General features: G+C 42.5%; 1 protein-coding gene across 6 annotated transcripts in view; it reads right to left on the bottom strand.

Annotated features, from left to right (window-relative positions):
• ARHGEF3 (Rho guanine nucleotide exchange factor 3) overlaps positions 1-27,430 on the bottom strand; it is an 87,549-nt gene that overhangs the window by 41,395 nt on the left and 18,724 nt on the right. For 2 of the 6 annotated variants that reach the window (XM_065075773.1, XM_065075772.1), the window contains exons 3-4: positions 16,722-16,788; positions 760-822 (exon numbers count right to left, since the gene is read on the bottom strand). In XM_065075773.1, coding sequence (XP_064931845.1) covers positions 760-822; positions 16,722-16,788 — 130 coding nt within the window. Of the gene's footprint in view, positions 1-759; positions 823-4,062; positions 4,108-8,308; positions 8,466-16,721; positions 16,789-16,903; positions 17,128-27,430 lie in introns of those variants that run through there. The other 4 variants (XM_065075771.1, XM_021296595.2, XM_065075776.1 and 1 more) reach the window with 4 other exon arrangements.

Genomic DNA, 27,430 nt, shown 5'->3' with positions numbered 1-27,430 from the left:
GGGTGTTGTTCTGAGGTCACATGCCGGGCCGATTTTCCAAACCAAAGGCGCTTTCCCTCTCGAAGGAACTCACCCTGACAGTTTAAATCTTCTCTCACAGCCAGAGGCCACCTCCCCTTAACACCCATTATTATCGCCGAGGGGGCACAGCTTCGCGTGCTCAACAGGAAACTGCAGGGTTGGAAGGCAGGAGAGGGCAGGGTAAAGTATGTTTCAAAGACACAAGACATAGTATATTCTGGCCAGATTTACAGCATATGATAGAAACAGTCTGTTTGTAGGGAAAAGTACACACAAAACCTGCACAATTCCTATAAAATGTATTTTCCGATGGTTTCTTTGCATCTGACGCGTGACAGAACAGCATGGCTGGAGGTAACACAGCACACGCAGGTCACACAACTGTATTAATATCGCATTACACAGCTTCACACGAGCATTAACCACCAGCATCACTGAAATAAAATCTCTCATACAGCTGTGCAATGAGATAAAAGGTCTGGTTTTAAGTCCTGCACTCACAATGCCCTTTCATCCTGGTAATTATTTACTAATAAGAAATTTGCTGCTTTACAATCGACTGTCATCCTGACTGCTTGTTTCTATCATTACAGGTTTTACTACAGAAAAATGAAAAGCAGTAATATTTCAAATTTAATTTTTTAGTTAGAAGCAGAACAAGTTCTTCAAGCTATGGATGAAAACAACGCAGCTGAAAAGATGAATGGGCTTGTTTCAGAGGAAAAGAAAATGACTCACGCTTGTATCCAGGCTGCAGATACTGATCGTGTCCTCATCTCGAGTGCTCTGCTTCCGTTTCTTCTAGAAAACAAAATGAAAAGGAAAGGTCAGCTTTGAGTAAGAGTACCAACTACCACTGGTCTGATCCTGAAAGGGGTATAAAGTCATACATGCACATACATATACATATCTGTATATACATGGTTTATTATTTGCTCTCATCATCATTATAATCACCATGCATGCGAAAATAAGCTGCTTTTCACAAGTTCAAAAGGTAATTATTAGCACATCAGTAAATTAATGTTTCTCTTTTTTTGCTCACAGAGAGTTCAGTTCACTTCAATTAAGAAACAAGTAATTACTGCAGACTGTAAAATGAACTTTGGCACTTGACATTAATTTTTATAACCAATAAAACTGTCAGAAGCAGAAACTTGTGTTTTGTGTCAAAAGCCTGTACAGAGGGTTTTCAAAACATACATTCAGCAACCAAGTGCTAGTCCCGGACAGTCAGTGGTACACGGCGAGGCTAACAGGTGAAATGTACTGCAGTACTTGTATTAACACACACTTCTGTTTTTCAAGCCTACTTAGACTTGTGTAGATACAAATGTACGTGTCCTTTAGCTTTCCTCAAAAAGCTATATATTGATTCTATTAAGTCACCACTGAGTCCTGCCTTTGCACACAAGAAATGACAAAACTAAGAGGTACCGTCCTGCCCACCCACTGGACACAGGTTACACAGAACAAAGCATGTTTAGATTTGGGATTCAGGTCTCTACCGGAGAAGGGTCAATTGAAGTGGGTATGGACCAGGTACACTGGAATCTGTGCTGATGGTCATTCTGGTGGACGGGTAGTAGAATAAAAGTAAATTCCAAAACAGTCAATACAGTAATATGATAAAAGGTATTATACTCTATACACAGGTCAAAATGGAAAAAAAAAAAAGTCTCTAAATACTATGAATTTTGGAATTATTTAAAAAGTTTTCTATAACGGAATAGAAGCAATTTAATTGCTAACAGTGTGGCAAATGACCACACACAACAAATAGGTAGCTGCTTTGTTAAATAACTGATTAAAATACTCTTACTGGTGGTCATGTGGCTACAGATCTAACAAGGAACGTGGCATTTCCAACACCGGCCAAGTCTAATGAAGGGGGTTGAGACTAGAAATTACATCATGTGAAGGACCAGCCGGCCAGGCTGCGGGATTAACGGGGACGGGAAGGAGACGGGACGTCCTGTCACTGGAGAAGGAACGTTACACAACAACGCCGGGGGCTCCGCCTGCAGCACTCCCAACAGGTACACGGGTACACGGGCCTGAACACCGAGGTGTCGGGGACAAAGCAGCGGCCAAGGGACAGTGTCCAAGGCAAGGCCATGGGACAAAGCAGTTAGGAATAATTACTAACATGGTCATGTCTTATTTAGAGACAACCTCTGCAGTTATATAACTAAATCTCAACACACTCACGGGGCACAAATCAATATCGACTGTGATGTACACACCAAAAGGGAGGAAAAGACGGGTAAATGGTAGGAAAAGCAATTCCATATTGAATGTCTGGGACCGCCTCCACAAAGGAGATACCTTGTACTTTACTGTGCTAATCAAAGGATGACTTCTCACTTTCTCACTACTATTGCTATCTGGAAGTTTGCAAGTATTATACTACTTTTGTTCTCTGTAATGTTGCCTCAGCAGCTATGCAAGACAAGTTATTTCACAAAAATTGTTAAATATCATCAACCACTGCAACTTTCTAAGAGTTTCAAGGGTTATTGTCATTGTACTGGGAGGCGGAAGGGAAGGGGAGACACCATGGCAAAAAAAAAATCCAATAATTTAGCTACCAAATATATTTCTTTGTCCTACTAAGTGGATTAGAGCAGAAGATTGCAGCAGACACTGTGCAGGCAGCACAAGGTGCTCATTAAATTAATCTCTGCTCTCTGCGAGGATCTTTTGCCCAAAGGAATTACAAGTCCCATCTCGGTTGCCATAGCACAACACAACCGACCTCGGAATCTCTCGCATTCCAGAAAATCACAATACTTGCAGACCTCACAAAAGGTGCACGTGTCTGCGTGAAAACAGTTCACCAGCAGCACGTGTTAACAGCTGCTCTGAACAGGGACGCGTCTGCGGTCTCTGACTGACCACGCGGATGCATGGAATATGTGCCTCTAGACTGAAAACAGATTTGGAATCAAATCAAATCAAATGAATACTTAACCCCCCCAAGCCCAGCAGAAGTGCCCAGAGCACGAGGCCTGTGGACGGCAAGCTGGAATCCTGCTCCGTGTCTGTGCTGGTGTTGTCCTGAAGGCTGCGATGACATCTGTGCTTATGGAGACAGAACATTTCCTGGCCCTACCACAGCAGGAAAGAGCTGTGCTCAATAATTATCTCACAGGAGATGAGAAAGTAAGATATCCAATTATGTATTAAAGCACTGATTTAATTAAAGGAATTAGAGCAGTAAGACATTGTTATAGGAAGGCTGGATTAACATCCTCTCTCCATCACAGGCTTTTAGTTATCAATACCAGAGGTTTATATTTTACCACCTGGGAGATGCACAAAAATAGCTTGATAAAAAAACCCCATCCTGTGATGGGGAAGGAAATGGTTTTCAGAAGAATTGCTGAGTTTTGCTGTCTCATCCATCCATCCTAATTGCTCAGAAATGTGTCTGGCATTGAAATGAAGAGCAGTCCAAGACAATGTGTGTGCACAGGCACACGGAATCCTTAAACCTTCCAAGTCAGAGTCAGACCCATTTCACAACAGAACACAAAACAACGTACTTTTTAAGCCCTTTTTTCATACAGAAACAGACTTTCTCCACCCCCCACAAAACAAGTCCAAAATAAAGAAAAATTAAAAACCATTTAATTGCTATTTCAAATTATTTTCATATGAAAGTGCGAAAAAAGCTAAAATATTTCAGAATAGAAAGTAGGCATTTTGGTCTTCCTAGTACAACAGGAGGAAATTTTTACTAAACACTTCAACATTTTTCTCACCGGTTGTTATCACTCAGTTAACAAAATATGCCTTGGACCCAGCTTAAATCTGGCATAAAATTACTAGGCAAAGGATTAATAACCTTCTGTCTTAAGGTTAGTTGAATAATCACTAATTTAACCTTTCCTGCCACAGATGGTGGGATAGAACCAATATAAGCCGAGCAAGCAGCCGGCAGGGGGGCCAAGAAGAGGCAGCAGCGGTGTCCCATTCCCCATTCCCCAGCCCCAAGCAGGCAAAACCTCACACAGAATTACCCATTTTCCATCTCACCACACTGCTGTTGCGCTGACATTCAAGCATCTAAGATGAAATGAAGGTACAGATGCCAAAACCAAAAGCCTTTGGCCTGGCTGGTACACGGCTCAGTTCTAGAAAGAGGCCCGTCCAGGGCACACGAAGCACATGGGAGTCTCTGCAACAACCAGCCACGGGCAGACAACAGCACCTCAGAGCAACCCTTCCCGGAGCACAGCGCCTCTTCTCAGCTGAAGGATGCAGGAACCGCAGAATACTGAATTCTAACACAAAACTCTTGAAGAGAACAGAAGTTGTTACCCTGCATTCTAATATCACAGTTCTTTATGTTGGCAAAAAAAAAGAATTTGCTTAAGCTCTAAAGAGAACCAAAAATTCCTTAGTTTTGCAATACAACTCGTTTCTGTATATATTTCTGCTGCCCTCTACTGTTCAGAATATCAAAGACATTACTGGTTTCTTTTTCTGAAGACAGACTCGTGCCGAGTCTGGCACCACGTTTGTGGGTCCTGCTTCCCACCCGCTTCGGCCGGCGGGTCCCTTGTGTACTGGTGGCAGTAAAAGAACTTGTTTGTTCTTGATGTGCCAAACAAACCAAAGAAATGAAAAACCAGTTTCTGCCTTGAGTCCGTTCCAGCGCAGCAGCCGAGTCTGCGATGGGGGAGGTCACGGGTGGCACTCGTGGCGTTGCCACTGACACGCGGGTACCGGCACTCGGGAGGAGTCGCCCCCAGCTCTGCCAGACACAGCAGCTCCTTTTACTTTCCTCCGAGCACAGGAACAAGCTTAATTTCTACAGTGCTTATTGTGATGAACTGGAGATTTTCCGGTCAACGTTAATATAAAATGAACACAGAAATGAACAATGAAATGAAAGTTATATTCGACATGTTCAACATGAACAACAGGAAATGGGTGTGCGTGGACGGGATGCTGTACGGACAAGGATCGGCAGAGCTTTGTTTGAGGACTGGTATTCATTCTGTCTTTATTTAACCTTCTTCCTTCCCCTTTTCAGAAGACAGGGGAGAGTAAGCATTAAACATGCTCAAACTTTTTCACAGTTTACTATAAAGTCTGAATCAAATTCAGACAAATAAGTTAGATACTTTTATTTGTTTCTCCATAGGAGCGCTTTTATACATAAATGAACAGCAATCTTTATTATATGATCCTTTCTCAGTCAGAACTTGAAGACTGCTATATATATTATGCTTTTAATTAACACAGTCAATATATAAGAATTCTAAATTCACTGACCATATAAATAAAACCTAAGACGCAATTTAAAAGAGTTTGTACACTATTTAGATTCATTTTCTGTTCTTCTCATAACCACTTCTCAGCTGGGGTCTGTCAGATCCAGTTCTTTGTGGCCGCGAGTAATATAACCACTGAGTGTGCAAACGCTCCCCAGGTTCCTTTGCCTTGGGCTGACGTGACGAAGTGGCAGTTCCCAGCCTTCTCTGTTTGTGTTGAGCGAGTTTATTATAGGCCTAGTTGTAAAAGCAAGAATAATTCAAGTTAGGCTATTTTAATGCGCTAACTCTAGCGTTCCAGGTTTTCTGCACTGTAGGCCTGGGGAATTCCTCTGCCAGGCAGTGCCAACCTGGACGGCTGCAGCTGGCCATTCAGTCTCAGCTGTGACCACCGTTCTGGGTCCAGAACTGCTACATCTGCATATGTAAGAGGTATAACTTCTTTTCTTGGAACAAAAACCACAATGAAATTTCCTCACTCGAAAAAGAGATTTATTCAAATTACATTTTATTTTTCTTTTTAAAGTTTTTGGGTTTTATTGTTTGGGTTTTTTTTAAGAATGTCAGGCTGAGAGAGTTGGGGTGTTCACCTGGAGAAGAGAAGGCACCGGGAGACCTCACAGCCTCCAGTACCCAAAGGGGACCTATTATACAAGAATTATCCTTTCCTTTGAGGTGCCAGAGCCTGGCCCAGGCTGCCCACAGAGCTTGTGGAGCCTTCTTCTCTGGAGACATTCAAACCCCCCTGTGCAATCCTGCGTGATCTGCTCTGATAACCCTGCACTAGCTTTAAACTGAAAGAGGGGAGACTTAGATTAAATGTAAGGAAGAAATTCTTCGCAATGAGGGTGGTGAGAGCCTGGCCCAGGCTGGCCAGAGAGGTGGTGGATGAACCATCCCTGGAGACATCCCAGGCCAGGCTGGACGGGGCTCTGAGCACCCTGAGCTGGTGAAGATGTCCCTGCTCATGGCAGGGGGGGCACTGGGTGATTTTCACAGTCACTTCCAACCCAAACAACCCTATGAACCCAAGAGAGCCGCTCACAGTAAAAGAGAGCCTGGACTGCTGATGCTGCACACAGGACCAGAACCACAGGCAGCAGAATTAAACCATTTCCATAAATTAGGGCTCCCCATGGCATTCAATTAGCTTATGTTCACATAACTGCAGTCGTCCCTTACTGTTCTCATACTCTGTCAGTCGGCGTTCCCCCAGGCTCCTGCATTCGAAATCATTGTGCTGTTCTGCCTTTAAAACCACAGACAGGCTCCTGCCTACACCTTTTGATCTAAAGCCTCAAGTGCTCTTCAGCATCACCTGGAATAGATAAAATGGCTGCACCCTAAATGGATTTTTCTGCAGATAAAACCAATACTTTCACAAAAATTACATTATTTTCTAGTGAATTATATCTAAAATATATACCCACAGCAAATACGCATCCAAAAAGACTATGCCAATTTAACAGTATGGCAGTTAGTAACCACCAGTCTTCTTAAGAGATTTCATAAAAACTGATAATTCAAACGCATAACATCTATTAAACCAACTTTCACCAGTTAAACAGCTCTGCATTTCTGTTGCAGTCTTAATAAACTTTCTGAGCCTGTTGCAATTTTGATTTACCTCTCACAAACATAAAGCATTCCTGACAACATCTTTAAAATATTCTGGGCAATAAATTTCTCACAGACCATCTCACTACTGAAAATCGTAACAGGGAATGTTATAAAAATATATATCCCAATTAACAATCCAGTCTTGAGTTTCAGTATACTTACGCCACAGCAAATGGAAGAGCATACAGGCCCCTGACCACGTCCCTGACTTGCCTCTCACCACAGGCCTCCACCTTTGTCATGTGTTTCTGAGAATTTCAAAGTACGGTTTTATTCAACATATACACAGATATTTTGAAATAATGTTGCGTCTAAATTAGAGGAAGCTCTCTAGTTTCCCACCGCATGGAAGGATGCTGGAAACTGGGACTAGATCTGCAGTCAGGCATCAGATTTCTGCATTTGTGGCCCTGCTGTGCAACTCTTCACATATTAACAGCCCCAAACCAACACCTCACACACAGCTTTAAGAACCATCAGGTATTCAATGGTAACCACTGCAACATGTAGGACAGGTCCATGTGTACAATGCAGCTCTATCTAAATGACGCTGAAAAGTCTGAAGTGACTGATTTTATATTATAATTGTACTCTGTACTACTGCTTAATTATGATCAGGAAGTGTTTCACCCAAAAAGATTTAACCCAAATCTCCCTTGCTATGAAATAAACCCACTCGCTGTGCTACCCGTGGCAAACAGAACGAGAACCAACTTCACCATTGTTCCCACACAGAGACAAATGTACACTTGTACTTCATACCAAGTCTTACTTTTCTACACACAACACGTGCTAAATCTTTTCATCTTTCTTCATTGCTTGTATTTTCTACAGTTATTCTCAAGCTTGCGCTATTTCTGTCCACATCCTTCCAAAGTTTAATGTCTAAGACTGCCCCCGGTTTTCCAGGTGACACCCCGGGCATTTGCTGCGGAGCAGAATCACGATGTGCTGCGAGTCCTCTGTGAACAGGACCGGTACAGCTCTCTCTTTGACAGTGGAGCTGTATGCACAGAGCTACAAATGCTCCCATACAAACCCCAGCACCGGCCCAAACCCTCATTTTCACCCTAGGAGGCAGAGATGTTCACACACGTATGATAAAAAGGCAAAACCAAAACCATAAAACCACTACGCTGCAGAAATACACTACCAATACATAGAGAGAAATAAACTGTCATCCATCTTATTGAGAACATCAGCATATATTATCTAAACTTCTAATAATTTTTTTTCCCCTACAGAATGAAACATTCCTGCTAAGCAACATTGTGGATTCATTAATACTCAATTTCAAATCCCATGATGCTTGGAAGCAATATCTGTGCAACTTCAGCTTCATACCATGTCACACACCCCAACAACCTCCAATTCACACTTACCTGATGGTGCACAAAAAGGCAACACCACACCATGAGGTACTTTGAATTGTACTCAGCTTTTCGGAGGTTTCTTCACCTTTGCTGTGACAGTGACGGGTCTTTACTCCAGCGTGTCCCAGTCTCCCCAGTTTGGGGCAGGACTCCTCCTCCCCGCTGCTCTCGCTTCCTGTCACGCCGGCTGCTGCAAGTGCCACAAGCCGAGCGACACGGATTGTTGTCTCTGTCTCTGCTGGGTTTTTTCCTCAGACTGCTTCCAATAATATTTGAAGCAGACTAAAGTGCTTTTTAAAATTGCTAACAAGAGAACAGCACCGGTATGGTAAAGATATCATTCATGTGTTTTTAAAGTAATTAAGTAGGTCTTTGGGGGCTTTGACGCTCAGTAACTGAAGCACAGTCCATCTCTTGCCTGGGCACTTCCCAGGCTTTAAAGCCCATCGCTGCTGTTTGACAACTATTGCCACATGGAGATGCCCCAGAAAACAAAACGGCTGCCGGACACTATTAAATATATAGTTCACAGAAAATTTTCAGTATTTCAGAAGCCGAGGGATCTGCTAAGCAAGAGTTCTTAAATCAACAGAGGCATAACAGCAAAGACTCGGCACAGAACGTTTTAGAATGGCCCAAAGATAAGCTTGGCAGAGCGCCCACATTTTGCATGTGAGGACATGTCAAGGAAGTGCAAAGTTTGGTTTTATCCCTGGTAGTTCAATGTAACTGAAGAAATAAATTACATTTTTGCTGATTCTTCACCAATGTAGGTAAGTCAGTCTTGATCAACTGCATCCTGTGAAACCTGGTGACTCTTCATTCCAGTGGAGTCTGGCAAATTTTACACTTTAAGCATCAAGAAAGCATTCAAGTTATTGCTGCCTTAAAAAGATGAACTACTGCTGCTGCCTCAATGACACAACATTCCCCAGCCCACTGGCAATTTCATAACCGTGGATCCGCAAGGACTCCCCGCACACACATGCACTGGCCGTCACTTGAAGCTGATAAACCCACAGGATTAGGTTCCAGACTCCTAATTCAGACTGAAAAAGATAACGCTGCCTTGAGAACTCTTTATTTGCATTTGCAAATCATTCTTTGGACAAGAATGACTGCCAGAGACCGACCTTAACATACACTCAGCGAATTGCCTCACTTGGCCATCAGGTTAAGTTCTATCACTAAGGTAAGAGAAACTCAGTTTCATGAGCTGCTCATCTGCAAGTTCTCAAAATACATAACTTCCCACACACAATATGAAAATTTGTATTTGCATATGATTCATATATACCAGTGACAATGAGCATTTGGGCTGCCCTCTTCAAAACCTACACATACATAGATCTCGACTGCCCGTAGCCAAAGGGAGCTGGAAAACAACGCAGGATATTGATGCTGAGAAATGGAATCCATTATCAGCACACGTGTTTGAAACACAGAGCTTTGTACGGCAAGTCAGAGTGACCTCGAATGGCTTTCCTCCCTCTGCCCTGCATCACAAACCAAATTCACTATTTTGGGCAATGAGACTTTTTCTTAGAAACTAGTAAAAGGAACTATTGAGAGATAGATGGGATTTGGTTCCTTTTGAAAGCACATGTGGACTCCAATGTAAAGAGACAGTGCAAATACAGGGAAAAGTAAACTCCTGGAACTTTTTGGATGCTGTGTACGCACACTGCAAATACAAAGTGAAAAGTCTTGAGTGCTCACCTTTTAACATATTTTCTATACATTTGTATACATTCTTGGGTTTCGACAGTTATATCAGAAGACTAAATATGTTCCTAGTACTATTCCAAAGAGATTTCTTTGTTTAAGACTTAAGTAATAATTGTGTGAAAAGTTAGCAAAGTGGAGACCTTGTTTTTCCATTTCTACTGTAATAACAAGATTCAGTTCCAGGCTGCTATAAATAAGAGACACCATCATATTGCTCTTATTATGCCTTTGTATCAGATTTTAAAAGATGGCCATAATTTTTAGTTGCCAAGTTCTTTTCTAACCACAGAGAATAGCATCAGCTTTCAAGAAGAATCTTGTCCTTATTTTTAGTTTAAAATAATTAGGAGTCGTTCCAAGACGAAGCGGGCTGTGGAAGCACTGTGACGGCGGGATCAAGAGCTGTCCTCATTCAGAGTACCAAACCACTCAGAACGCTTCTTCCAATTGAAAGCGTCAGAGGGAATTCGAATTCCCTGTTCTTTTCCAGTAGCTCTTAGGGACTGTTGAGAAGCTCTTTCCACAGCCTTTCCTTCCCTCTTGGTCTTTAACAGATTTTGTTCAGCTTTCTGTCACAAGTACAACCTGACACCCTCCACCAGCACCGTGGAACTGGGGATGCAGAGGCAGCTGTGGGGATAAACCCTCTAGGACAGCCCAGAGAATCTCCCAACTGGTTCTGCAGATGATGCTTTTGCAACCTTGTCCAAATGTGTAGCCCTTTTATTTACTTTTTATTTAAAACTTTGCAGTTTTAAATAGTACTGTCTAAAATAGCACTGCCAAATTGGAAACTTCTATGAGCAACTTTGGCTGACCAGTGAGTTTTTACAGTATGAGTACTAAGAAATTAGACAACAGACCATTGCAAGAATTTGGTAAAAAAAGTACAGAGCGATGTTAATAAAATCTCTTTGTACCAGGTTGTAATAACAGCCAGTTCTACTGCAAGCATCGTGATAGTAAAACCAAACAAAAAAGCAATAAAGTCCAAGAGTACGACCATTCATGTCCACTAGTCATTTTAAAATAAAATTGCTAATCTCAAATAGTGTAGCATTAATAAAATACCACTATGTGGCTCAAAATTGTTTCCTAAATGTTGGTTTCTGAGACCAAGTGGCATCACGTTCAGCTGGACAACAGCACCAGCCTGCTCACCGTTACAGGTTTCTGAAACAAAGTCATAGGACACAGTAAGTTCACATCACGTGTGGTCAAAGAGCAGCCGCTGGTGCGGGCAAGCAAATACAAAGAGTTTGGTTGGAGTTAAATTGAAGGGGGTCAAGTTCACGTGCTGTTGAACAAAGCAAAGAACAGTAAATGACAGCGGGAGTACAAGGTACCACCCAATCTGTGATTAAAGACAGGAAACCTGCGATAGAACAGAACATCAAACAGCCTCAGAGAAGCACAGTTGGACCCATCACATGGCGCTTCCACCTCGGGACTGTGTGTGTGTGCAGCATGGGCTTATAGCATATGCTGAATATTTCTACTACAGATAACAAACCCCACCCGGAACAAAAATAAACTTGTTACAAAGCACTTAAAAAGATCCATAAAATAAAGCCCTACTATGTTAACAGAATGACCGCATAAAGTATTTTTCAAGAAAATATATATTATGTGAAAAGATAACATGGAATTGTAAGAAATTCTTCCAAATAGGCGATATCACAGTATTTTCATTATCAGAAATACTCAAAATATTTAATGAATAACTGAGATTAAATAAACAGAAAAACTACCCTTTGCAATAAAAATAATGACGGAAAAGTCTTGCAGATTAAAAGCATAGGACAGTTTCTTCAATTCAAGAACGCAGCAGCCGAGTGCTCGACACACATGCCTCAAAATTCTTCTCCCAAGAAACATATGAACTAAAGTGTGTTTGATATAACTAGCACGTCATTAACTGGAAAGTAGCCCTGCAAACTAGGTAATTGGGCAGGTTTAATGGCTATGTACTCAACTCATAGACCATTTTAGACGTAAAAGCTGTGAAAGTTTAACAAAACAGCTACTGAATTAATGAAAACATTGCAAACTCCGAGGCACGACGGCACCCTCAGACAGCACGAGCGGCAACAGCTCGTGAAACGTTCACGGGTTTTCCTACCTGACTCCCAAACTCCGAGAAACCTCCCAAAGGCTAAAGGCCAGCCTTCAGCCACAACTCATCTGTAAAGAACTCATTTATAAATAATCCTTTTAGAAACAACCCTTTTAGAAATCACTCATAGACGTCTCTCCAGCACACGTTCAAGTACTGCTGTACGTGAACAACCTTGTAATTTACACTACCCGCTGGCCCTACAGAAAGATACAGGCATTTGTCACAGACCTAAGAACCAACAGATCAACAAGTCCTGTTTTGCTGGAATTTCAGATAAACCATCCGGACATCACACATTGGGGACAGAAATTATCATGGTAATTAGACCCTGCTGAGTCAGCACATCACTTGGAATACTACACCCCTGAATTCTTCCAAACTGCCTAACTGGCCGCACTGAGTTCTTTTAAAACTCAGGGTATACATCAGGACTCTAACCATTTTGGTGCCTGTTTTGGAAGTGCGGATGGAACTGCCTGCTCTCCAGTTACGCAAATGCCACACAATGAATTTCTGATAGCATCTCTGTTTGTTTGCCAACGTAAACCTTGCTGTTCCAAGAGAAATTAGTCTTGTGATTCATCAACAACAGTTCCACTGGTTTGTTCAAAACCAAAACCAATAATAAGCTGAAGCATTTCAAACCCCACCCACAGATGAAGCAGAGGGCAGGGGGCAGGGGATCCCTCCTGGGGAGGAATCTCTCTATGACACACCAACAAACTCCTTTCTGACATTGAAGTCATAATAGGCATAATTAATCCACTCACAGCTACACATTCAATTAAGCAAAGTAATGCTCTTTTTTCTGTCTACAGAGGAAGCTGTTTAAATTGTGCCTACAAAATGCAAATACATTAACAGAACACCATAGGCGCTTTTTGATGCATACGATAACTTATGTTTTAAAATCATATTCATTGTATTGTGAGATAATCATATTTAAGCACATTTGATCTAGAGACATTGGTGCACAATTTTGCTTCAACAAATGTGAATGAAGACCTGACACCACTCATAATGAGTGTCTGTTCCAGGCAACATCATTGCTTCAGCAAATGACTATCAGTGATACAGACACAAAGTAAAACCAGCCAGGATCCAGAAAAGGGAAAGAGGGGCTTTCTGTGGCACCACGTCATGATGGAATTGATGTAACTAATCATCAAGTTAAAGCTAGGAAAGCACTTCTCTTAGCAGCTTCTGTCTTGTTTGGATTTATGCACCCCAAAGGGAATAACCGCAATCTGCCAGCCTGCGCAAAACAAACCCACTGTTGTAAATACTGCCTGAAAAGCACGGAGCTCTTCCCGCCTGGCACGAAGCACACCTTGCCCCACAAACCCACCTGCAGTGGACTAGCAGAGAAACCACCTACACACCTCCAGCTGCCCTGCCGCATGCTTAGCACGTTTAGCTGTGAGGTTTCTCCTAGACGAGATCAGCCTTCCTCCCAGGCCGCCTCATCTGCGGCTCAGTAACAGCTTCTGCAAAACTAGAAAGGAAACAAAAAGGAGGAAACAGAAAGAAGCCCAGTTGCAGTAAATTATTTTCAGTGTTCAGGCAACTGCACACCAGACACACGCCCTAATAATATTTCAAGTAGAAAATGTTGGGTTAGATTTCACTATTTTGTTTTTAGCACTGAGGTTCTTCAGCCTAATTTAGTGTGTAGGGGAAAGAAAAGTAGAAAAACCACCATCGTGGTTCAGATGCTGTTTAAAGTGTGCAGGAAATGATGCTCTTGGTGGAACAGTAGAGAGAAGTATCAGTGACAAGCAGAGATAAAACCAGCATCCTCTTCGGTTACGCCTACAACCCCAGTGTTCTTCATTAACCAGGTAATTGTTTTTCTTTGATTGTCTGGCAGTTTCTTCAGAGCCACCTGAAGTGGCATCACGCGAACAGCAGGACTGCCATGGAGCACTGCATTTGCAAACCTGTGTAGATGCATGATTAGGAAAACAAAAAATTAAAGAATTTTGGTAACACAGGCCCACCATTCGCATATTTAAGGTGGTCTAGAAAATCATCCTGCTGGCAAAACCAGAAAGTAGGTGATCTTAAGCAAGGAGACAGACCAAGAAGCTGAAATCTGAAATTCCTCGGGAGACATTCTGAGCCTCCTTGAATTCTGAACTTCCCTTCAGAACCTGACTACTCTTACTAAGGAAAAAGACAGCACACAAGTGTGTAACTCAGGACTGTATCATAACTATTAAACCGTCACAGAAGCTTTAATCCTGACATATTCTGACTGCACGTGCATGACTATGAATGTAAACTCCATTTACTGGGACGCTTCATTAAATAAAACTATTTCCCACCCACCCTAATGGCAACATAACACATTATTTCCACTATTTATTTTAGTATTTCAGATCAAAATAAACTTCCTTCTCCCTATCAATACCTAAACACCGCCCGAAGTTATGGAACTAACTGCTACTATTATCTACAAGTGACAGCACTGGTAGAAACACAGAGATCAGATCATCTTGACATGGAAATCCCCATTGAGAAAATGAAATACGGTCTCTAACCATGGGGCTCAAAATAGCTGCGCAACATGGAAAAAATCTTCTGATAAAATCAATTTAAGCAAGGAGAGGAAAAGGAAGAGCAGCGAGGTTTTGGTAAATGGTTGGCACCCGAGCGACCTGATCTCACTGGCAGGTTTCCATGGGGGCATGTTCGAGGATGCTTTAACTACCCACTTCAGCATCACACAGAGACATTTAACAGCAGCGAACTGGCTGCAAAGTGAGAACACACAGATGAACACGTTCTAATTTGGTGCTTAACCACGTTCTCATTTTTTGCAACTGTTGAAATGATCCTGTATTATAGTCTGTAATATAGAAATAGCTATGTGTTTTTAAACTTCTATGCTATGAACAAATCAGCTCCAGAGCTTTGTTTGTTATACTCAAGCCTGGCACTATGCTCTCTATGAAATATTACAGTTATAGAACTTGACATCTGTGCTAGTGTCCCATAAGTTCCTTAAAAATAAGTTAGCAGACAACTCCCACAGATGGTAATTTCCACAGGTACACTCTGATCCACTGCCTATTTTCTCTGATCAAGCTATAAATACAAGCTATTCCTATCTCCTTTCAGGTTCTAGATTTCTCCTCTTGATTCCAAAGTCTCTTACTCCCCAGGTTCTCCGTTCATCCCGCATTAGCCCCGTGCAGCCTGGACCGTTGACTTGGTGCTGCCACACGTGCCAACCGCAGACCCGCTCTCCACCGGGCTACTGCTCTCAACAACTCAAACCTACAACACTCTTCCTACTATTTTCATACCTACAGCATTCTTCCTCAGTTTCTTTTCCAGCATAGTTGAGAATCTGGAGAAATGCTAGAGTCAATTTAACTTTTAAACTGGCTCTGAAATGTAGAGCTCATCTGCAGACCAGAGGCTGTTGGTATCTTCCTTGCATCCTCAGCAATGCTGACAGCTTCAGCCCTGCAGCTTTGTGGTGCAATGTAAGAAACAGATGATGAAAATAAAACAGTGAACAATAGTGGATGCTCTATTTATAATATCAAATTAGAATGCAAGAGACAGTATCAGATATTGTGAAAAGTATTTTTCATTTTAATGAAGTTTATCATATTATGACCAACACAGACCAGTGAACCCATCAATGCCGTTTACCCTTTCAGCAAAACATTTCAGTAATGTCTTTTAACTCCCACCTCGTGTTGGAAGAAGCTCAGAGGAAACACATTTATACACCCTTCTGAATGCAAAACTGAAGAAGCTCAGAGGAAACACATTTATACACCCTTCTGAATGCAAAACTGAACTCTTTGGATTCAGTGAAAGTCAGCCCGCGTTACGGGTAACGGAAATCTACTACTGTTCATTATACCAAATGAAGTTTGTAAGGCAGAAAAGACCTTCCTTTGACCTACAGGTTGCAGTGACACCATGACTCAGTGACACTGTGACACGGTGACACCTCCTCCTAGACTGCAGCCCATGCCACACGGCGCACACCCCGGTGCCTTTTGAACACCAGCACCACGTCACGTTCTTCAACAAAGAGCATTGATGGCTCCGCGGGTTGTAGGAGACAACACAGCTCTTGGAAAGAATTAATTGTGTAAGAAATCCACCTCTGGAACCTGAAGCAGACACAAAATGCTTCTAATACCACCACCGAATATGAAGATTCTCAGTCTCACTTGCTTGGCTTTTTCATGTAACTTTCCAAATATCTATATTAAATGAGCACTTAAAAACTAGTAGATACCAGTTCAGGTTTGCTGATTTATTTTCAGATACGAAACCACATTTTTTTTCTTTTTTCAATCACACTGCACATGAACCTACTACATTAAATTATCTCCTGTACCCCTCAAAATAAATCAGCCAATCTCATACACAAAAGCTCATCTTTTAGAAAGCTTTTTAGGAGGTCACAAAATCAAAAGTTCGACTTTATCATAGTTTTGCCATAATTCTAGTACTCACAGATCATGTTTTAATCACAGTTACACTGCAACAAAACGAAGCAGGAGGGAATGTTACAGAGCATAAGCAAAACAACACCAAACTTACCCCTCTGAAATTCCAGCCCTTGGTTGAAGGAAACAAGGAAAAATTGTTCTGCTGCTGCTGTTTCGGCCTGCAAGACGAGACAAGGAAAAGCATTTACATTTCAACTGTCGTATCTTCTATATCAATAATGCAGTGACAATGGAGTGAGAAAATTAAAACACGGGCTCCAAGTACTAACACACCTTGGGGCTCCCTGGCAGCACTTCTGACAGGTGTCTCTCTTCAGCTGAGAGAAGCGCTTTAACTCGGATTGAGAGCCAAGGGCCATGGCAGCCTCACCAGCCTGCAGAGACACACGGACCCGGTGTCTCGCAACGGCGTATTCCTCGTGCTGATTCTGAAGGCGCAGAGACAGCCCTGCCCGGCCAGCGCGGGTCCGTGGGGCTGTCATTCCGTGGGGTGACGCAGGACGGGGCCGCCTGCCAGGACTACACGGGGACACGCGGGAGCCTTTCATCCCAACGGCGAAGCTACGAAAGGCCCAGCGTGAAGCAAGCTGGCCTTACCGCTGAGTGACGCTAAAAACTAAAGCAGCTGACTCCAGTTTTTACTCATTCCAAACCCTTTCTCCTACCCTATAATTATCACTGTACAATTATTTCTGAAAAGTAACCATAACATCCTCCACTTCACTCTAATGAGTGTTTTTCACCAGTAAGATCTCAAACCACCCTACAAAGGTAGGCAAACATTGCTGAGATTTGACACATCCAGCCAGATCAAAGCCTGACCGACCTGTTGAGGTTGACCAGACCAACAAAGAGTTTGGCGGTGCAACCTAAGTGCTGAACACACTTCAACTCCAACCATGCAATTATATAGATTACAGAAGGGATCACAAATAATAACAGGAATACAAAAACTTGGTTAAAAAGAGCAAATGACATGGCTCCCTGTCAAACCTCCCCATCCACAACAACAGGAGGGATGGTTTGCAGCTAAAGCCCTAGACTAACACATGAAAGATCTTACAGCTCCTGAGGGACCCAACACACCATGTCCCACCTCATTTTGTGGAGTCAGGACAGCAACAGTTCTGCCTTTCTTCTGTCTTCTCTATTTTGGTGTAAAATATTTGGTGTACAGGCATTTTTCTTACTACACACACTAACACACGTCATCGGGTTGTGATCACAACAGACAGATTATGACCGTAAGAGTAACTATCAGCCCCCTGAGCTTAGAAAGGGATCTCAGGGATCTTCACAATTTTCTTATTAAGCTTTAACAATGTTTTCTTTAGATCTTGAAAAGGATGAGCAGTGTCCTTTCAACACTGATTACTTTAGTTTCCCTTGTTCAACGTAACTCATTAGGACTCTATCGTGGCCGCAAATCCCCTGAGCTCCATGAGCATTCTGTCTTACTCCAAGCTACCAAATCAAGCCCTAAAATGCTTTCAAGTTTAAAAGTTTATTCGTATCATAAACACTGGACCAGTTTCCCCTTTGTTCTGAAAGAAAGTGAAATAAATACAAACCAGGCAACTATATGCACAAAGGCCAGTTTACAGTACACAGAGAGCTACGTTTGACAACAACCAGTTTCAATAAATATTGCATCCTCTGACATCAGGATATGCTGTTTAATACAAACACTGGCAAATTTATTTCTGCAAAAATCGGAAGTTTTGGAAGGCAATTTAAAAATAGGCACGGAAGTCAACAAAGGCTGCCATCTGAGTCCTGTGCTCCGGATCCTCGCACTGCGAGGGCAGGAGGCCATGGAGACAGCTTTAGCTTCAAGAGTTCTGTAAACCCGCTTACGTGATGAATAATACTGTTAATAAAAGCTAAGCTATAGTTTCTGAGCAGAAGATTTTGTACTACGTATTTGGCATTTGAAGTCTCTTTACAACATGAAACATTTGAAGCCGGTGCCAAATTTTCCACCTGATGTTTCTACTACTCTTCATTGGTCTGAGGATGATACTTCAGCAATATATTCAAAGGTGTATGCACTCTGAAACCAAACCCTCCTTTCATCATACCTCATTTTTATGTAGTAGAATTACTTCCTATTAAGCATAAACCCCACACTTTCCTATTTCCATAATTTCTGAAAGGATATTTAACCTGAGATGCAAAAGCAAAATGTTCTCAGTTGTTCGTTATTACTCACAGCTGGATCCCTGGAACATTTACTGCATCAGTGTTGCCATAGGAATTGCTATAGAAACCCCTGAGCGGGATGGAGTAAAACCTGCTGAAACTATCGGCCCATGAAAGCTCCATCCAAATATCATCTCAGGACAGAAAACGCCCACTTATCTTTACTTCTGCCAGCAACAAGTTATGTTTTCTAGTCTCCTCAATATAAATACACTAACTACATCACAGTCATTTCAGCACAAGACTATTTTACAAGAGCCTACAGAAAACTTGGATAAAATAACTTAGTTACAAGTACAGAATCCTACAATTTAAAAATAACACTATACCCATGATGACTCTGCAAGTGTATGTTGTTTTGTCCCAGACCAAAGTACATTCATTAAAAAGTGCAGTTATGGGTAGGAGAGATTTCGAGGCAGTTTTTTCAGAAATACATATAAAAAATAAAATGTATTTATATGGATGATGACACACCCTTTGTGCTTTTTTTTTCTTTCCAAATCAATACAATTCCTGGGGTGGGGGGGGAAGGCATTAACATGTCAAGTGAGGCCAGTGGATCAGGCAGGAAACAGGATTTTGCTGCAGATCAGTGACGGGTTGATTCACCAGTTGAGGAAATTTTCTCATCTCTTTCAAGGTAAGATTGTCGGTCCAACTATAGTGGGGTCTTTTGCATTAAACACATTAATGATGGAAAGATGCTGCGACATCCACCGGCAGCATGATTTGTCTAACAGACAGAGCTCCCAGCCCTGTGCGCAGGGGGACGATCTCTGGGAAAAGCTGCTCTTTCACTCCTGAGAGCAAGGTGACACCGGAATGAGGCAAAGCAGCGGCCACATCCTGCGCACAGCATGTGACCTCCTGGTCTCAGTCAGAACGTAAAAAACAGAGATACGGCGCTGAGCACCCACCATCACTGCAGAGGTGTCACCTTGCTGCCAGCAGACCCGTCGCAGCCCCAGCAGGCCCCATCTCTCAGCCCCAGCAGGCCCCATCTCTCAGCCCCAGCAGGCCCCATCTCTCAGCCCCACAGCAGATCCCAGCTCAGCCTCAGCAGACCCTTCCCTACCCACTACCACCCCCAACCAGCCCCAGCTCGGTGCAGAGCTGCTGCTGGTGGGTGTCCCGTGGGTGCAGACCCATGTGTGTCCCACACATCGGCACTCCCCGTCCCTTGTCACCCTGTGACACCCTGGCCACAAAGAGGCTGTGGGTGGCTCAGAGCGGCACAGCTGCCGTCAGGCTCTGACAGAAGGACATCAAACACCAACGCTCTGGCAGCCTTCCTCACAACACTGGTACCCACTGGGGTCTGCCATCTCCCCACGTACACAGCTGAGTTAAAACTCAAATTTACTTGCTCTGATATTTTTGTATCTTCTTAAAAATGAAACTGGGCGATGGGTTGAAAAGTTATTGGCAAGAGACAGCCAGCAGAGTCATTTGCCATTTCCTGAGGAAACCAGCCCATCTTCACACCACACACGTCTTGCTGCAACGCTGACCTGCCTGGGCCCCTTGAAACACAGAGTAAACGGGTTCATTACTTCCAGCTCCCGCTCCCCATTATGTCCCACTGAGAAAGATATAAGCTGGGGGGGTTGGTTGGTTTTTTAAACCCAAAATGTGTCATAACTTTTTTCTTCAAGTAAATCTATGGAAAGGGTAACAAGTCTGTTCTTCAAATTGTGCTATGAATCAACCACCCTAATCAGCAAGAAAAAAGTGCAATAATTTTTCCCATAGTTTATAAAAATCAGGTGGCTGTTCTCAAGAGAAAAGAAATAAAATTACTATCAAATTAAAAATAGTTAATGTTAAACCTAAACCACAAAGAAATATATAGACACTGTGTCTGATATGTAAAGAAAGAGCTTTACGATGCTAATTCTAAACTCAACTGCATTGTGAAAAGAAAATGCAGAAAAGAAAAATTACAGTATTTTGAAGATTGAAACCCGATCAAAAGTCCCATCTTTGCTCTGCTAGACTGTGGGCAGAGTTGCAGAACACTTGTAATGAACGAGTTCTACTGAGATAAAAGCCTCAGCAAACAAAAATTTGCCCTATAGTGCATTTGAGATTGAACTGATTGCTGAGGTGATGTTAAGGCACTAAATTACTGTATTATTGTAGGCATGCTCTGATATCATGAGTGTAAATCTCTGCACACCAGATTACATCTAACAGACAATAACACATAATAAAAAGTGGGTGTTATGACACCTGTACAACAGCTCCACACAAAAAACTTTCCATTCTTATAGAAATCGCAATGTGTATGAGTCACTGCATAAAGAACCTGAAATTCCAGACACTGGACTTTCAAATAAATATAGGTACATTGGACAGCTGAACTTATTTTCCTACACAAGTTAGCACTGGCAACCAAGGAAATGTATGTGCTTTGTTCAGATCTCCGCTTCACCAAGTTTGTAGCCATGGCAGACAGCAGGCATGCCGAGCGACCCAAGCTGTGCTCTGTGCACCAATGGTTTGCCTACCTGAGCAATCCCTAACCTGCCAGCTCGGGCTGAGAAAAAGGGTCGGCAGTTTCCGCAGAGGAGACACTGCTTGTTGCTTCACCAGCCTACCAGCTATCCTCATCCATTCACCCGGCTGATGCAAAATCCTAAATCAACCCTGATCTGCCTGTGACGGATGAGACAGTTCTGGGACCTAGCAACACCTTGGCAAAAGAGACAGCCACAGATGCCTTGCCAAACAAAATATATTATTTGGATCACTGATTGAAAAAGCTTGAGTTGAAATGGGCAAGGAAATCATACTCAAGATCTTCAGTGGAACTTGATAACACAAAACCATTTCCTTTAAACAAGGATGCCAGAGATTCAGAATCCAAAACAAGTTTTTGTTAGTTCTAGAGCCCTTTGTCAACCTTCCTGCCTGCCCTTGGTGACAATTCTGTTTCTGCAGGGAGAGCTCAGTTGCTGAAAGGAGTGCGGTGGGAGAAGAACATGATCCCGTCCCATGTGTCCTGTTCACTGGCACCATGAGCAGGGTGAGCACGGACAGACAGCGGACGCAGGGACAGCTGCCCCAGGTGCACGAAGCTGCCACATTATCAGCAGAATATAAGAAAGCCCTGTTCCGTTTATGAGCACACAGTCACTGTACACAGTTTTTGTAAACTGCAGCGTGCAGACTAAGGGGACATGTCACAGTTTTGAAGCTGGGAAAGAGACCTCGGGCTGACAGCAGAAAACTGCAAAGCACACAGAGCCGAAGGACACTGCTGGTCCAAAAGGTCCGGTCCTACATACACACTGTGAGCAAAACCATACAGGGATAACCTTCAAAAAGGAAAAGAAGAAATGGTTCAGATACTAGAAGAACTTACATTTTCAATATCTTGACAGATACTAAAAAACTACCATAAAACCAAGTATTGCAATATCAAGTCCTTCAAAACGAAGAACAGACGCCAGTAAGCGAGAGAAGTTTGGCTAAGCCTTAAAGGGAATAAAACGTTCAACATTTTTTCATTAAATACCCTATGTCTTCACAGAAAAACAAACCCAAGCTCTGCTCACATAGTGTTGGTAAATACAGCCCCCTGCTGCACAGAACACAGCCCTGTATGTACCGCAGTCACCTCTGGCACCGTAAATCACTGCGTATCCCACATTTACACATAAATCCTCATGGCGAGTGATAACAGAATCTCAGAAATTCAATCTCCTCATAACTCGTCTACTCCAGTAAACGGAATATGAAAGATTTGGAATGGAAAGGCATTCATCAGTCCACCGTAACACACGGGAGAACATGCCCTTTGAATTCCCCTCTTCCTGTGCTTCATCTTTTTTTTTTTCAAATCAAGTTGTAAATGCTGAGTAGCAGCACATTATACACGTATTCAAAGCACCCTCCAAATATAATGAAATACCAATCAGAACAAGGAAAAGTTCACGATTCATTTCAAACCCCTGTTTGTTTCCAAATACTACAATGTTTAGGTGTTCCCACAGAAACAGCATGTTTGTTTTCCTGGAAAACTTTGTTACCTGCTCCCTCTACAGCCAGAGAATTAACTAAAAACAGATAATATTGTTCGGGGGAAAAAAGTTTAAATGCCTTATTATTAGTATTAGGTTATTAACCAGAAGCTCAACTGCACTACATGTTGAACAAGTGTATAAAATAATGCCAGACTGTCTATAAGAACAGGTAGTGGAGTCTTAGTGAAAAGGAATCACAAACCAGGACAAGAATACGTGCAAGAGCAGCAGGGTAAGGATCCAGGAAACAGATGGTGGGCAATGGTGGATCACTGGGATTTTCTTTTTACATTTCAAAAAAGAGCCACAGACACACTTCAAATAGCATGAGCATGTACACCCACCCAGAGAACAGAGACGTTTCAAAGTGGCTGCAGAAATTCACACTAATCTACATTTTATAAGTATTTACTTATGTACTTTATGGCAATTTATTCTGAGGGCTTTTTTGTTTGTTTCGTTTTTAAGTTGTTTAGTGGGTTTAAGTTAAGAGTTCTTGTTTTTTCTGAATCAGTCTAGAAGTAGAACATACTGCACCTCCAAGCAATGCAGCACAACGTGGTGTGCTCCGCGAGCACGGGGTGGCTGGTGAGCACAGGAAGGTACCGGCCGAGGGAGGAACGTAACCCCGGGCACCGGGCAGAGCGGCTGTCGGCGCTCATCAGCCACGTGCTGCTTAACAACACCACCAAATCCAATCAGGAGAATTTAAAAAATAATACAGTACCACAAACCAAACACCAGCCCCCGCCTGAGAGATGCTGAGATAGTGGCAACTGGATTTAAATCTAATATCGACTTTTGCCTTTATGGACAACTTTTTCCACCCCAGTTAAAGAAGCAAGAGAAAATCATAGAATCATTGAGTAGTGTGGGCTGGAAGGGACCTTCACAGGTCTCTAGCCCAACCCCACTATGGTCAAAAAGGTGACAGTGCTAACACAGCTCTAATGATGCCTGTAGGACACATAATTGCTACAAAGGCCTGGAAAATGTTAATTATCACAGAAACAGTGCGTTTTGAAACACACTGGCAGACTTAACCGTGGTGAGTGGTAAAAGCAGCTGCCCAGGATGAACAAGGGTCGCTGGGGGGTAATTTATCCAAGAAACAGTCAGAGGGACTCGCAAAGAACAAACCTCCCGTGCGCCTGGTGAAATCCTCCGTGCGGACCCCCCGCATCAGCTGTCCAACGCGGCAGCTGCTCCAAACACAACCAGCAAACCTGGCCCGCTGCTGCGGCAGCTTGCGCGACAGAATTACATCGTATTTAGAGATCAAACCTACCTGAGGGAGATCTTGAAACAACAGCAGCTTCCCTACAAAATGCACCGTATGTTCATGTAAGATCTTCTGTATATATTAAGTGCTTATTGTTTATGATTCAAGTATCACATCATTGTATATTTAATTTAGCCAGAGTTAAACATTTTTCACAGAGAAATGGAAATTAAGGGAATTAAGACAACCTAAAAAGATCACAACTCTTTTATCACTATTAATTTGCTGTTCCCAGAAGTTATTTTTACCGTTATTGGAATAGACTAGGAGGGAGGGAAGGAAATACCTTAGTTTGTTAAAATGCTTCATCCGTTGCAAATAGAATTTTTACTATTTATGCAATTTTCCTGTTTTTTCACAAAATAATAGAGAAGGAAAAGAAAATGTGGCAAGATGCAGTATGTCTGAATAAGGAGATGAGGCTTCACAGCACGAAAACATCTGAGAGATGAAAAATTTCATTTTTGTTCTGAACTTTGCAAATTCCTTTATTCCTGTTAGTGACATTGCACTGAAGGAGAAGTTCTCATCCGCTATAACCATAACTTCAACTTGCAAACGACCAACACCTGAGTTCGGGATGCTGAGCCCTCCTCCCACAGTGGATTAGTTAGTTATCTCTGTATGATCCAAGCCTGCTCACGATGCCTGTATCATTTATCAGCCTGTCAGCATGTGCTTCTCTCAGCCAGAGGGGAAAGAAAGAATTAAAAAAGAACCTTAACATGCCCCAGTGAGAGCCTGGCTCTCCAGGTAACGCAGGTTCAGCTTCTGGTTCCAGCCACACAACTGACTGCCACAGAAGTCCAAAGTGACATGCATTTTTATCAACTCTCTTTTCTAGATTTCACCAATATGCTCCATGAGGACGAAAGGAAGAAAATACTTTTAATGACAGGTAGACTGGCATATTTTTATACTCCTTTCCTACATCAAAGTAACTAAAAATTATAGTTGTCAAACACTCTGCAGCTCTTTAAAACTAAATATATTTCACTCTCCTTATACACTTTGCGAACATTCCATTTACCTGTATGTCAGAGAATAAAAGCCAAGTCACTCGCCTGTTAACTACCACACATTTACAAACAAAATACCACTGAGGGCAGCCTAAGGATGCTGTTACCTTTTTACTGGGATAAAGAGGTCTTGACATTGAATTGGAACAAATTAGGTATTTCAGAAATGTTTGTTCCTAGGCTAACAGCTATAACAAAAAGAGACTACAGTGAAAAAGCAGGTGGAATACAATAGAGTCATAACCAAGCACGCAGCAAATGTCTCAAGAGACGTAATAACAACAGACGTTGTTTGAAGTGTGACCTAGAGGCAATATAATCACATGTACAAAAGGCAGACGACAGCTTTATCCAGGAACCTAGGGACAGATCTTCTTCCACCAGAAAAGAAGAAATAAAGAAAACCCCCAACAAACAGCACAAACAACGAAAAGCCACCACTAAATATTACCTCCAAGCAGCAGCCTTCACCCAGTAAAATGGCTTTTGAAACAAGCATCAGTAACTCTCACCTCTGCTTGTACCTGGTTATGCAGCCCCAGAAGAACAGGAAGGGCAGGGAGGTGGCAGGGACAGGGGAAGGAGAAGAACCAGAACCAGACGGACACCAGTGGGTTCAACACCAACAGCAACTTGCTCCTCAGCCAGCTGAGAAAACAGCCTGTCCCAATTCCCGATCAATCCCACCATCTGGTGGGATTCGGGCTCAGGCCAGCGCACAAGCTGAACACTTTTCTCTCACTCTTAAGGCAGATTTTTTTGATCCCATCCAGGATGAGGAAATGCAATCCATACCAAGTTTTGTAAGACATGATGATTAAACATATGTTTAAACTTGTACTTGCCCCTGGGGCATATTTTCTTGGGTTACAAAGCTCATCTCGTGTGTGCAGGAGCCTTCAGCCGGCAGTTTGCGGTGGCTCTTGCTTTAACCGTTTCAGCACGCCCTCAGCCCTGGCTGTCCCTGGGGCTGCAGGGCTGGGCTGAGTCCCCTCCCCATGTCCTGCTGCTCCGCTGGATCTTCCCCCGCTCCCTCGACAGGCCTGGCTCTCAGGCTGCAAGGCCCAATGCAAAGGATTGCCTCCGCACTGTTTTCACTTCTACTACTCCTTTTATGGGCAGAGAAGTACATTAAATAAACTAGGAAAGTTAGGTAAGATAGACGTGATTCTTTTCAATCGATTTTGTAAATATTTATCTGCTTTATTAAAACAGTCTGCCATAATTGCTAGGTTATGCTAACTATCCTGAATATTCTTCAGCTTTCCAAGAAAAGAATTTCCTGTCTGCAATAAGACGTTACTAGAAAATAGCTAATTCAAGGCCTCTTGCAAATACGATTAATTTTATCTGGCTATCTAAAGTGTTAATCTGCAATTTGTGGGACTTCTTCTTTGCAAACACTGTAACCTTGTGTTCTCCAAACATGTATGTGCCTTTTGTAATCACAACCATCTGCAGTTAAACTGCACTTGACTAGAGCCATTTTAATTCAGTTCTTTGGGATGACTCATTTCTGCTGATTGAACAAGGATACAGGAGAATTGCGGAAAGTTGTTAAACTTGTTTCTCTTCTCACTCTAATTCCAGACACATAATTCTTCTTTCATCAGTTAGCAGCTGGCAAAAGCCGCAGCAAAGGACGATGATTTAAGTCACGAAACCTGAGTTCCCACAAACGCCAGGAGCCAGCTGAAGCGCTGGTCTGTCTGCGAGCTGCCCCGTTCTGATCCTCACGGAGGAAGAAGAGTTGTGTGATTAAAACCACATGCATTAAGGTAAGTATCTACCATGCGCAATCTACATACTATCTCATCATGAAAACGCAGATTTTCAGCTGTTCCCCACTGCTTTCCTGTCTTTCGCTCACGTTGCAGTCATGGGTATGTCAGTTCAACCATCTTTTTAATCTTGGTTGATCATTATTTCTATTCGGGTTTTAAATAGCAGATGAATTTTTAAAAAAATAATAGTTACAAGTTGTCTACTTCTCTATAGTAAGTTTATCAGAAAGCAAATTACTCTATTAAAGTTTAGTGCAGAAACACGACTGTGATTCGAGTCTCCAATGAAACACATAACTTAAAAAAGCAGAGAGAGATTCCAAATGAAAGTTTTCACGAGATACTGACAGTGTTATTTGCACGCCAGAGCTCCCTGGCCAAGATTAGCACCAGTACCCACATGCCTTTAGAGATTACACAAACACTTCCAGCTCTGATTGGAAAGGAAAGCTGAAACAAAAACAACCGAGCTGCTACAGCGG

Source organism: Columba livia, chromosome 10, assembly GCF_036013475.1.
Source record: "Columba livia isolate bColLiv1 breed racing homer chromosome 10, bColLiv1.pat.W.v2, whole genome shotgun sequence".
Classification (NCBI taxonomy): Eukaryota; Metazoa; Chordata; class Aves; order Columbiformes; family Columbidae; genus Columba; species Columba livia.
This window is presented reverse-complemented; position numbering and strand designations above follow the sequence as displayed.